At 47.9% G+C, this 12,588-nt stretch overlaps 1 protein-coding gene across 1 annotated transcript in view; it reads right to left on the reverse strand.

The window, feature by feature from the left end:
• Positions 1–4,179: 4,179 nt before the first annotated feature.
• Positions 4,180–12,588, reverse strand: part of DTX1 (deltex E3 ubiquitin ligase 1) — a 63,828-nt gene continuing 55,419 nt past the window's right edge. Inside the window, exons 4-10 of the mRNA XM_074297204.1 lie at positions 11,617–11,678; positions 11,022–11,183; positions 10,681–10,742; positions 6,740–6,898; positions 6,150–6,311; positions 5,428–5,521; positions 4,180–4,829 (exon numbers count right to left, since the gene is read on the reverse strand). Coding sequence (XP_074153305.1) covers positions 4,606–4,829; positions 5,428–5,521; positions 6,150–6,311; positions 6,740–6,898; positions 10,681–10,742; positions 11,022–11,183; positions 11,617–11,678 — 925 coding nt within the window. The 3' untranslated portion in view covers positions 4,180–4,605. The remainder of the gene's footprint in view (positions 4,830–5,427; positions 5,522–6,149; positions 6,312–6,739; positions 6,899–10,680; positions 10,743–11,021; positions 11,184–11,616; positions 11,679–12,588) is intronic.

The raw sequence follows: 12,588 nt of genomic DNA on the forward strand, positions 1-12,588 counted from the left end.
TTCAGAGTCCATTTCTAATGTGTCTCTCTAGGTGATTCTAATCCTCTACAACATCCCGGACAGCATGACATAAACCCTTCTCTTGGAGACCTTCAGTGATGGGGAACTTACTACCTCCTGAGGCGATCCGTTCCGTCCTGGACTCATATCATTATTAGCAAGCCTTTCCTGACATTGAGTTGAAAAATGTCACCCTGTAGTTTCTGACATTCTGGTCCGAGTTAGCCCCTCTGGGGACTGGCAGGACCCCCTAATCCTCTTTCTTTTGTCTCTTCTCTGGGCTAAACATTCCCAGTTCTTTCAATCGGTCCTTATCTAGTCCAGTCCTTTGTTTCTTCTTAGCCCATCACGGGGCCTGCCTTTGGACCTCTGTGGCCATTCTACACCCACTTTGCATGACCCTTCTTAGTTCTAGGCTGCTAGTCTTGTGAAGGAGGAGGAGAGGGTGCCCCCTCCCCCAACCCCAACCATAAGCCTTTAATATTGATCTGTAGAGGCTTCAGAACCCACCCATTCATCCGGGTCCTTTCATGAATTTTGGGGGATGTCCTTGTCCCATTATCTATCAGTTAGGGGCTCCTCCCATGACCTGTTGTGCTTGGAGTAGGTCCTCAGCTCTAACTTTGGGGATTGAGTTCTTAGAAATCAGAGTGTGACAGCCCAGTCTACCCATGCTGAGAAGGTTGGGAGTGGGGATGGGATATTGTCTTCCAGAATATTCTATGATTTACTGCTCTCAGACACTTAACACTTCCTAGCTGTGTGACCCTGGGCAAGTCACTTAACCCCAGTTGCCTCAGTAAAAATACATACATATATATTGTATATATTATTATTATTATGGAGAGATTATCTACTCTAATCCCCATATTTTCCAGAATAAACAGGGCCAAGATCACCTAGGTAGGAAATGAGAATTTAAATTCAGGTCCTATGACTGCTGGCGAAGAGCAGAGATTCTGCAGTCTGGGATTTGATTCTACCAATGACCATAAAATGAATGCATGGGAGAGGATCCTAGGCTGAGGGTTATCAGTGATCCCATCTCCCCCTTCCTCCTCAGGAGCTGGGCTTGAGAAAAGGAAGAGTAGATTTAGCTTTATGGGGAGGGGAGGGAGGGACAGTAGAGCCTGGGGGCAGAGGCAGGGACAGTGGAACCTAGGAGGGTCCCAGGTGCTCCCTTCATCCAATTTCTGAGCCAACTGAATAAGATGCAGTTTTACCTCTGGTCAGCAGGGGGAGCTGAGCTCCACTCTCTGAGATGAGATTTTGGGTTCCCAGAGCCTTCCCCAAATAAGCTAGGACAGAGTAGGGGTAGGGCAGACGTCCCAACAGGGAAGTCAGATAGGGGGTTTCTGCTAATGGAGCCCCCCAGATGTAGGCCTAAAGGCATGTGTTCTGGGGTCTTTGTGACTGACCATTGGGAAAAGGACCCTCTAATAAACACTTTTTTGTTTGTTTAGGAGGGGGAGGAGGTGGCTAGCCCCCCTAAATATGCCCGTCGTGATTGGTGAGCTTTTTTAGGGGGCAGGAGGGGTCCCCCGGAAGGGATGAATGAGGGGAGGTCGCTAACCCCTGTTCTCCCTCAGTTCTCTAGGGATCCTTGCTCTGACTTTCCTTTCTCTCTCCCAGCATCCTTCCAATCAACCTTAAGCACCACGTGTTCCACTTCAGGAGCCCCTGGGCCCCAGCTCAGCCAGAAAGAGGAGTACCCTGGGCTAACGCCATGGGGCGGAGGCTTCTTGATTTTCTTAGTTCTTCAGTTCTTGAAGAACGTGGGCCCAGAGAGGTGAGGGACCAGAAGCCAGAGAGGCCAGCTCCTCATTTTCCAGAGCAGGTCCAGCAGATGTGTTGGATAACGGATGTGAATGAATAAGTGAATTCATGGCTGAAAACCTGAGCTGTGTGTATGTGGTGGGAGGGAAGGCGAAGAGATCATGGGGATCTACACCATCCTCTAGAACAGACAGGGGAGGATGCCAGTTTCTCTTGCTATGATTTTTTGGCTCTCCAGGATTTTGCCAGAGGGTCTTGCTGAACCTCCTGGGGGGCTAATAACTTTGTGTGGAGTTAGCATCACTGCACCACCTTGTGGTCGAGGTCAGAATGGCACTTCCCGACATGCTAGGCTGTTTTGCCCAGTGGGGCAGTAATATCTACCCACCCCCCTTTCCTGAATCCTTATAAACCCGTCTCCAGAGAGCAAAGGAGTGTGACGGCCCCTCCCCTCATACCCACTCCCCAGTCTTTACCAATAGGAGGACAACATGGGGAGGAGAAAGGCGATTTATTTCTCCACCCACAGTGGGACTGGTGTTTTTTTGAAAGAGCAATTGTTGACATCCCTTTAACTCCTGGCCAACATCCACAATGGCAGCCAATCGACAGAGACAGAGCTGGTGAGTTGCCTAGGCAACAGGTGCCTGGTTGGCTGGGAGCTGTCATATCTTTGGGTTTCCCCCCCAACACCAAAAAAAAAAAAAAAAAAAGGTTAACTCTTTGTCACCCACTCTCCTTTTTAAGGGTTTTCATGTTAGGGAGGTCTCATCTGAGTCCTCATCCTCCGCCCCCCAGCTAGTGAACGCCTCCAGAATGGGGCTTGCAGAAAGGGGTGGCTCAGAAATCCCCCAGTTGGGTCGGGAAAGGTTTGGTATGGGAGAGGGACCACCCGTGTGGTCACCTCCTATAGGCAGATTGCAACAGGACAGAGAGAATTCAAAGTGGGGTCAAAGGGAAGGTGAGACAAAGAGAAAAAAGAAGCAAGGTTCCTCCCCTTTCACCCTAGTGCCGCCCTCTCCCCCCTCCCCACCCAGGGTTATCCATGTATCGAGGCAATTATAGGTGCATGTTTCCCCCTCCCCCACCCCCCCAAACACACACAACATGGAACCCAGAATCCACTCTGGACTCTGAAGTCCATTCCTGTCCATTAGCAAGAGAGTGTGGGGAGGGATTTGGAGAGAGGGAAAGCGGGGGTGGAGAAAGAGAGAGAGAGATAGAGGAGAAAAAGGGAGGGCCAGAGAGAGAAAGGAAAGAAAGGAGGGAGAGAGGGGGAGACAGAGGGAGGGACAGAGAGAGAAAGGAAAGAAAGGAGGGAGAGAGGGGGAGACAGAGGGAGGGACAGAGAGAGAAAGGAAAGAAAGTGGGGAGAGAGGGAGGGCCAGAGAGAGAAAGGAAAGAAAGGAGGGAGAGAGGGGGAGACAGAGGGAGGGACAGAGAGAGAAAGGAAAGAAAGGAGGGAGAGAGGGGGAGACAGAGGGAGGGACAGAGAGAGAAAGGAAAGAAAGTGGGGAGAGAGGGAGGGCCAGAGAGAGAAAGGAAAGAAAGGGGGGAGAGAGGGAGGGACAGAGAGAGAAAGGAAAGAAAAGAGGGAGAGAGGGGGAGACAGAGGGAGGGCCAGAGAGAGAAAGGAAAGAAAGGGGGGAGAGAGGGAGGGCCAGAGAGAGAAAGGAAAGAAAAGAGGGAGAGAGGGGGAGACAGAGGGAGGGCCAGAGAGAGAAAGGAAAGAAAGGGGGGAGAGAGGGAGGGACAGAGAGAGAAAGGAAAGAAAGGAGGGAGAGAGGGGGAGAGAGGGAGGGCCAGAGAGAGAAAGGAAAGAAAGGGGGGAGAGAGGGAGGGACAGAGAGAGAAAGGAAAGAAAAGAGGGAGAGAGGGGGAGACAGAGGGAGGGCCAGAGAGAGAAAGGAAAGAAAGGGGGGAGAGAGGGAGGGACAGAGAGAGAAAGGAAAGAAAAGAGGGAGAGAGGGGGAGACAGAGGGAGGGCCAGAGAGAGAAAGGAAAGAAAGGGGGGAGAGAGGGAGGGACAGAGAGAGAAAGGAAAGAAAGGAGGGAGAGAGGGGGAGACAGAGGGAGGGACAGAGAGAGAAAGGAAAGAAAGGGAGGGAGAGAGGGGGAGGGGGACGGGGAGACGGAGGGAAGAAGAAAGGAATATGCTTCTAGACAGGTCTGGGAGTTTTTCTATGGTGTGTGTGTGTGTGTGTGTGTGTGTGTGTGTGTGTGTGTGTGTGTGTGTGTGTGATAGCATGGGTGAGATGCTTTCCCATTAGGTTAGCATGTCAGCCAAGGCACAGATCTGTTATTCCCTGGCTGTGTGGTCTTGGACAAGCCCTGTCTGCTCTAAGCAAATGAGCAGTTCAGACCGGCAGATCTCTGAAGACTTCTTCCAGTTCTAAGCCATTCCCCCCTGCTTGAACTTCAGTTTATTCATCTGTAAAATGGAACCTGACTTACCCACCTCATAGGGTTGTTGTGAGGAAAATGTTTTGTAAACTGAATGCTATAAAATGGGAAGTATTATTTCATTCAGGGCTCCAGGGGTTTTTTTGGCAGGGTTATTTTGGGCGTGTGTATCTTTTCTCCCTCCCAAGAAAGCGTGTTTGCTTGTCAATCTTACTTGCTGTCATATAGAAAGAGGGAAGATCTAAATATTTGTCCCCAGAATAACCTCTGCTAAGAATGATTTCCACCTTCCCAGGTAGGAGAGGTCCTGGCAGCCTGCCTGTTGGAGGAGGAGTGTGTGTGTGGGGGGTAAAAGGTGAAGGGATAGAAGAGTGAGATGTCCATTAGAGCAAGGAGTATGGACAGCCTGGAGGAGGGTCCCAGGTCTCAGTCCTTTGAAGATGGCTCCAAGACCCCTTGGGCCGTGAGCTCTGCCAAGACGTTGTCTAGGTAGTTGGGGTCTGGGTAGCCATGCCCAGTGAGGTTGGAGCCGAACTCCGTCTTGTGGTGGATCTCGTTCCAGACCACGGTGTCTGATTCACCCGTCGTGTTGGACGTGCCGATGGTGAAGATCAGCCTCCGATCCCAGGCCATGATGAGCAGTCGGAGCACTGGAGCAATAGGGACAAGGGAGTGATGGACAGAGCCAGGGTTAGGGGTGGGCGGCCATCTCTGTGATGTAAAAAAGGGGTCCCAAGAAAACTTCTAAAATGATACTCTTGCCACCTGATTCTGCTCTTAATGTAAACCACTGTCTCTAGAAGGCGCCTTTAAAAAGGCAAGTCTGTTATCCCAAAAGGGAACATCCTTTAGCAAGAGAGAGACGCTGCTACCATCTTGGTAGGTGATTCTGGGCAAGCCATGTCCCCTCTGAGGCCATTTTCTCTTCCCCTACAAAGTGAGAGGCTATTGTGTTCTTAGAGGCTTCTCCCAACTCAGAAATTCTCTCTTCCCAGACTCCTTTTGGCTGCCAGTATCAGAATTCAACTGGGGTAATTTAGCATCTTCAAACCTGAGCCCTGTGGAGTGCAGACCACTCTACAGAAGGCAGTGGACCCCACAGAGAAACTCCCAAACCTGTCCACTAATGGTCTCGCCAGTTAAGGAAGGGCCCAGGTGGGGAGAAATTACAGTTCTCCCTCCTCTTCCCCTCAGCCTGCTATGTTGGCTTGTGGGATTCTGGCCCCCTTCCTTTTTTTTCCTCATGACCCACCTTGCGGCCCTTTTCGTTGTCAGGCAGGTAGCAATGCCGGGGAAAGCCTCTCGCCGTGAACTTCTTGCCAGGATTGGGGTGCTCAGGACCCTGCAATGGGAGGGAGAATACCAGAGGGGGCAGGGAAGAGAAAAGCCAGATTCAGGGAAGGGAGACCCAGCCCTCCCTCAACCATCTGGAGTCTCGTGTCTGGGATAAATTGTGTCCTGGCTGTTCTTCTCTTAAGCCTCAAGCCTTGAATAGTAGGAAGAACTTTGGGAGCTGGGAGAGCTGTAATGGGGACACAGAGGGATTATCTTTGGCAGCCAGCAGGTGGAGCAGAGACCAACCTAGATTTATCCCCAGAGCTCTTGTGGCGGGACCCAGCTCCTTGGCTTTAGCAAATCTCCTAGATTCCTTAATATCTGGAGCTCTGAAGTGGTCCTAGGTCCCTATTTTCTCCCCATGGATGGCCTTCCATGAGGGGCCCAGCAGATCTATGATAGGTCCCCTGGGACCATCGTGCCCTGGAAGTGAGATTTTTAGGCAGAAGTTCCCAGGCCTAGATCATCCAGAGGGGTTCCCAGAATGAACTCCCTATGATTTGAACCCCTAATACTAGCGAGGAGAGAGAGAATTGGGCAGCTGGCGCTGGGGCAGCTGGGGGCAGAGCAATGGTAGACAAAGGCACATCACGGACTAGGGCAGTTGCAGTCTGGGGTGAAGGGGGTCAATTCACCTGGATCCCAGTGGGGATGTCGTAGACAATTCGGATAGTCTGGGTGTCCGTGTAGCCAGGGAGTGAATGGGGGATGAGGTGGAATTCCATCTTCCCGGGGGGTTGAGTCCCTGTTTTCTCCCCATAAATGGCCTTACAGGTGGGGCACTGGAGGCTGCCATCCTGCTGGGCGGAAAAGAGATCTCCGATCAGCACCCTCCCCCATGAAGCAGTTCTCCCATTGACCTGTGGCCCTTCCCCAGCCCAGGGGCCCAGCTATGGCAGAGGTTCCTGAGGTCTGTCCTTCAGTCTACCTCTGCTTCCATCTATTCTCCCTTCAGCCTCTCCTCCCCTTAGTCTGTCACTTCCTTTATTTTGTCTCTCCCTTATTTAGCTTCTCTCTTCAATCTCTTCCTTTTCAGCCCATCTCTCCGGCCTCAATCTCTTTCTTGAGAGAGATTGTCTCTTCCCCAGTCGGTTTCTCTCCCAGCAGCCTATCCTTCCTCAGCCCCTCTCCCCCCATTCAGTCTATCTCTTCTTGAGCTTGTCTCTCCTCCTGCCGCCCCATCTTCCCCTATTTGTCTCCCTGAAGTCACCTTCCCCAGGGATACCTTGTTTCCATTGTTGTACATGGCCACCAGGCACAGGAGGTGGTACATGTGCCCACACTTGCCCAGCTTGCCCACAAGCTCTGGTCTTACGCCCTTGTGGCGGAGAACACCCTCATAGCCGGATGCAGTGACCAATCGCTCCATGCAGATGGTGCAGTCCTGCCAGAGATGGGAGTAGAGATGGGGCAAAGATTTACTCAGAGACACAAGATGGAAGGGCTGTGAAGGACTGAGGGATCCTAGAATCACTTTACTAGAGAGGTTGGAAACTGAGGTCTTGAGAAGGGAAAGGATCTGACCAAGGTCACACAGAAAATGGCAAAGGCCAGTTCTTTTGACTTCTAATTTGGGCCTCAAAACTGAAATTTAATGAGGAAATGACCCTAAGAACTAGATTTTTGGAGGGGTCCCTACTTGTGATTTCATCTCTATGACTCCAGTCATCTCTAGTCAGCAAACATTTATTAAATGATTCTTTATTAAACAGGTGGCACAGTGGAGAAATATAGCATCGTATGCCATTATCCCTATTTGATTTAGCTCTCCCTCTGGACCAGAGGCAGGGAATTCAAATCCATGCTTAGGACACTAATTGGATGACTTTGGAAAAGTCTATTGCTATCTGCCTCAGTTTCCTCCTCTATAAAATGGGGATGATAACTACCTATTTCCCAGGATTGTTATGAAGATCAAATGAGTTAACAATTATAAAGTATTTTGCAAATCTTAAAGTGTTATGAAAGTATTAACTTATAGATATTATTATTATTATTATTAATACTACATGATAAGCACTGGGGATACAAAGAAACTCTCTTTTCTCTCTTTCTCCTCTCTCCCCTTGTCTTTCTTTTTGTCTCTCCTCTCTCTTTTTCTCCTCTCTCCCCTTGTCTCTTTTTCTGCTTCTCCTTTCTCTCTTTCTCCTCTCTCCCCTTCCTCAAAGCAAACTGGCAACTGCTCAATAATTTATAATCTTTGAGGGTTTCCTGGAACATTGAGACTTTCCAGGAGAATCCAGAGAATGGAACTTGAACCCAGCTCTTCCTGATTTTGTTCTCTATACACTATGCCACAATGTGTCTCTGAGCAAAGGATTGAGGAGGTGAACTTCTCTCCAGTAATGTTTCACTGGGGAACATCTGTTAAATTATACAACCTCTGTGGGTCCTCCAAAAGGAACAGAGCTATGCTTTCTATGCTAGAATCTTTCACTGAATTACTTATTGAAAGCTTAAAAGAGTCCCTTAAGGATAATCTACTCTGATCCCTTTGTTTTAGAGATGAGGGAAACTGAGATTCAGAATTAAGTGAGTCACCCCAAATTCAAGTTTCTTTCCAACTCTGAGGTCTACGATTTATTTCATTCATAACTCATTGATGATTTATACTTCCTTGTAGTCTCCTGCTCTAATCAGTTGATAAATCCCACGAATTTCACTCCTCAATATTTTTTAAACATCTGCCCCCTCCACTCTCTTCCAACTACCACTGTGGCTACAATTGTGGCTCCTTATTATTTCCAGAATCAAAGACCAGTTTCTCTGTTTAATATTTGAAGTCCTTCATCCTGATGTCAAAAATCAAATATAAATTTTTCTGACACTTGTAACTTTGCCTTTATTTACTTTCCCAGTTTTCTTATACATTTTACTCCTTCCAGGAAGTCTTTTATCCAGTTAGTTTAGGATCTCATCACTGCTTGCCTGAATTATTACAATAGCTTCTTAACTGGACTCCAATTCATCCCCAACTAAAGATAAATAACCTTAAATCACTGCTATAATCATTATTCCTTTACTCAAAAACCTTCTATGGCTCCCTGTTACCTAGACAAAAAAAATGTGAATTCCTGATTGGTATTCAAGATCTCCAAAATCTGGCTCTAGATTTTGCTTCATGCTACTTTCCTGGACATACTCTTTGCTCCAGCCCACTGAATTATTCTCTGTACTCTAATCTTATTTCATCTTCTCTCATTTTTGTGCTTTTCCTATATCCTCCCTTCTAAAGCTTGAGAACAAACCTCTCTGACCCAACTCGGATGCTACTTCTTTTGTGGAACCTCTAGTACCTTTAATATCCCCCCAGAGTAAAGGATGTCTTCCAAGTTTTCCTACATCTTTGCTAGGAGCTGTCCATTGTACTTAAGCCCTTCCCTTTTCTTTGGTTACTCCTATACGTGTCTTCTGTACTCCACAAACACCCTTTAAACTATAAGCTTCTTGGGGGCAGCTAGGTGGTACAGTGGATAGAGCACCAGCCTTGAATTCAGGAGGACCTGAGTTCAAATCTGCTCTCAGACACTTAACACTTCCTAGCTGTGTGACCCTGGGCAAGTCACTTAACCCCAGCCTCAGGGGGAAAAAAAAACACTATAAGCTTCTTGAGAGCAGGCTCATTTGTATTTTATCTCTCTTTGCATCCACAGAGCTGTACATGTAGTAGATACTTAAAAGTGATGCTTTTAAAGCACAGATGTGACCATGTCACTCCCTTGTTCAATAAATTGTGGCTCCTTGTTGTCTCAAGGATCAAAGGCCTTGTTGTTTCAAGGCCAGTTCCTCTGCTTAATATTTGAAGTCCTTCATCCTGATGTTAAAAATCAAATATAACTTTTTCTGACACATAACTTTGCTCTACTTACTTTTCCAGTTTTCTTATACTTTACTCCCTTCCAGGAAGTCTTCTATCCAGTTGCACTGGATTGCTTGCTAGTTTTGCCCTTGACTCTCCACCTCCCATCTATCTGTTTTTTGTACTGAATTTTTCTCATGCCTAAATTGACTAAGTATCCCTGGCCTCCTTTAAGAAGTAACTCAAATAATTTCCATAGGAAGCTTTTTCTATAGAAGGTATACATATATACATATATTTATATATGCCAACATATAATTATTATACATATAATATTAATTATTTATTAATAATTAATCAAGAAACTTTATTTTATTTATTATTATATTATTAATTAATAATTATTATACATATAATATTAATTATATAATAATTAAATCTTGTTCACCCTATTAGAATGGAAACTCCTTATAGGCAGGGCCTGGATTTTAGCTTTCATTGTATTCCTAGTTCTTTTTTTTTTCTGAGGCAATTGGGGTTAAGTGACTTGCCTAGGGTCACACAGGTAGAAAATATTAAGTGTCTAAGGCTGGATTTGAACTCAGGTCCTCCTGACTTCACAGCCAGTGCTCTATCCACAGTGCCATCTAGCTGCCCCTGTATTCCTTGTTCTTAACACAATTCCTGGTACATAGTCTTTCCTTAATAAATGTTTGTTGATTGAATAATTATCTCCCCAGCTTTATTAGACATTATTTCCCTTCCCCTTCTTATTATTCTTCACATATGACATTCCATCTCCCTTCTCCGGATCTTTGCCCATGCTGTCCCTCATGCCTGTCAGGCCCTCCCTCCTTATCCCTGCCTCTTAGAATCCCTGAAGTCCCCCCTCCCCAAACTCAGCTTTAATCCTTCTTTCTTAGTGAAACCCCATCTGATCTCTGCTGGCATCCCCACCCCCCAAACATTATTCAGGAATAGGTTTCGTACCCACAGAGCAGCAGAGTAGCAGAGCCTATGGTGATCCGTTTTATTAGAGAAGAGTCCTCACAGGGAATGTCTAGACCGAACACTGTTTCTGCAGCAGGTTATGTCTCTCTCTATAGAATGTGAGTTTCCTCAATGTGTCCTGTTCTCCTTCCTCCTTCCTGGACCCAAACCTCCCTTCTCTGAATGGCTCAGGCTTCCCATACCCTTCTAGTCCCAGAGAGCCCCGTGCTGAGGTTCAGGGGCTCTGCTTCCCTCTCCAAGCTGGGGAAGCTTGGATCCAGAAGAAGAAACCCTTGCTCCATCTCAGGACTCAGGTCTGGACCCGAAACGGGCAATGGCCAAGCACCCCACCTCCCAGGTTCTTCCTCTGGTTTTACCTCATCAGGTGGATTCTTCACCTTCTGCATGTATCTTCGAACCACATCCTCAGGATTCTTACCTGGAGGAGTAGCAGAATTAGGGATGGGGCTGGGCCCAGGCCACAAGTCCCCTTTGCTCCTTCCTCCCCCACCTCCAGGGTCACCAAACCCTTCAGATAAGACCCTCACCCAAGCTGAATCCCTCAGCGACCCCTTCCTCAGGATCCCACATCCCACCCCAAGAGGCTTCCCAAGTTCCTGGGAGCAGAGGAATCCATGACTGAAAGGAGAGTGGAGGGGGAGAATAAATTGGCAAGAAAGATGAATTCTGGGGAGGAGACAAGAAGGTCCAGCCATACTCTTTTTCAGATGTTTCTTCTTGGTTTTCCGACAGATGCCTGGGATCCCGGGCACAGGTTTGATGTCACTCTTATTAATGGGAGGTGGGTGGAGGATGGGTTTGGGAGCCCGGGTCAGGCAGACCGGCAGCCCTGCTGCACACATCAGGATTCCTGTCATCCCTAGGGAAGAGACGCGGCAATGAAAGCGGAGTCAGCCGGGAGAGGGGCTGTGGGGCTCCTCCCTTCTCCCCAACCCCTCTCTCTCTGGCTCTGAATTAGGAGCGGCTGAAATGGTCATTGTTCCTCCTAGCTGGGGAACCCCATTCATCTCCCCTTCTCCCGACTAATCTGATCCTCCTTTTTCATCCACCATAGCTCTAGAACCTCAGCCGTCGCCCTTGGGGACGTATCTGGGGGTGTCTGTCTGGATGAGGGTACCAGGTTGTGGCTATCTGCCTATATCTGGGTGAGCATAAAGATATTTGCAGGAATGGATGAATATGTGCACTTGTGGGGTGATTCTGTGTGTGTGTGTGTGTCTGTGTGTGTGTGTCTGTGTGTGTGTGTCTGTGTGTGTACCTAAAGTGCCTAGGGTTAGAAGGAGATATCTTACCTGCCAAGGCTGGGTGTACAGGTCCTGTGCCATTCAGATTCTTCACAGGGAGCGCTGGGACCCTGGAAGGAGGAGGGAGGGGAGAGGGAGATGAGATTTCCTTCTGACACTCACAAACCTTGGATACCCAACTCTCACTTTCCATGTTGTGCTCTGTAAAATGGTGGGACTAGACTAGGCGATCTCCAAAGTAACACTAACCATGGATATATTTTTCCCTGAGAATTGAACATTCTACATTCCAAGGCCCCTCCCAGTCTGTCATTCCCTGTTCTAAGGTCTCTCCTAGTTCTGACATCTCCTGTTCTAAAGTCTCTCTAGCTCTGGCCTCCTCTGTTCTGACTCCTCTCAGTTCTTACATCCCTGTTCTAAGATCTCTCTCAGCTCTGTCATTCCCTGTTCTAAGGTCTCTCCTAGTTCTGACATCTCCTGTTCTAAAGTCTCTCCCAGCTCTGTCATTCCCTGTTCTAAAGTCTCTCTAGCTCTGGCCTCCTCTGTTCTGACTCCTCTCAGTTCTTACATCCCTGTTCTAAGATCTCTCCCAGCTCTGTCATTCCCTGTTCTAAGGTCTCTCCTAGTTCTGACATCTCCTGTTCTAAAGTCTCTCTAGCTCTGGCCTCCTCTGTTCTGACTCCTCTCAGTTCTTACATCCCTGTTCTAAGATCTCTCTCAGCTCTGTCATTCCCTGTTCTAAAGTCTCTCCCAGCTCTGTCATTCCCTGTTCTAAAGTCTCTCCCAGCTCTGTCATTCCCTGTTCTAAAGTCTCTCCCAGGTCTGTCATTCCCTGTTCTAAGGTCTCTCCTAGTTCTGACATCTCCTGTTCTAAAGTCTCTCTAGCTCTGGCCTCTTCTGTTCTGACTCCTCTCAGTTCTTACATCCCTGTTCTAAGGTCTCTCCCAGCTCTGTCATTCCCTGTTCTAAGGTCTCTCCTAGTTCTGACATCTCCTGTTCTAAAGTCTCTCTAGCTCTGGC

Source organism: Sminthopsis crassicaudata, chromosome 1 (genome assembly GCF_048593235.1).
Source record: "Sminthopsis crassicaudata isolate SCR6 chromosome 1, ASM4859323v1, whole genome shotgun sequence".
Lineage (NCBI taxonomy): Eukaryota > Metazoa > Chordata > Mammalia > Dasyuromorphia > Dasyuridae > Sminthopsis > Sminthopsis crassicaudata.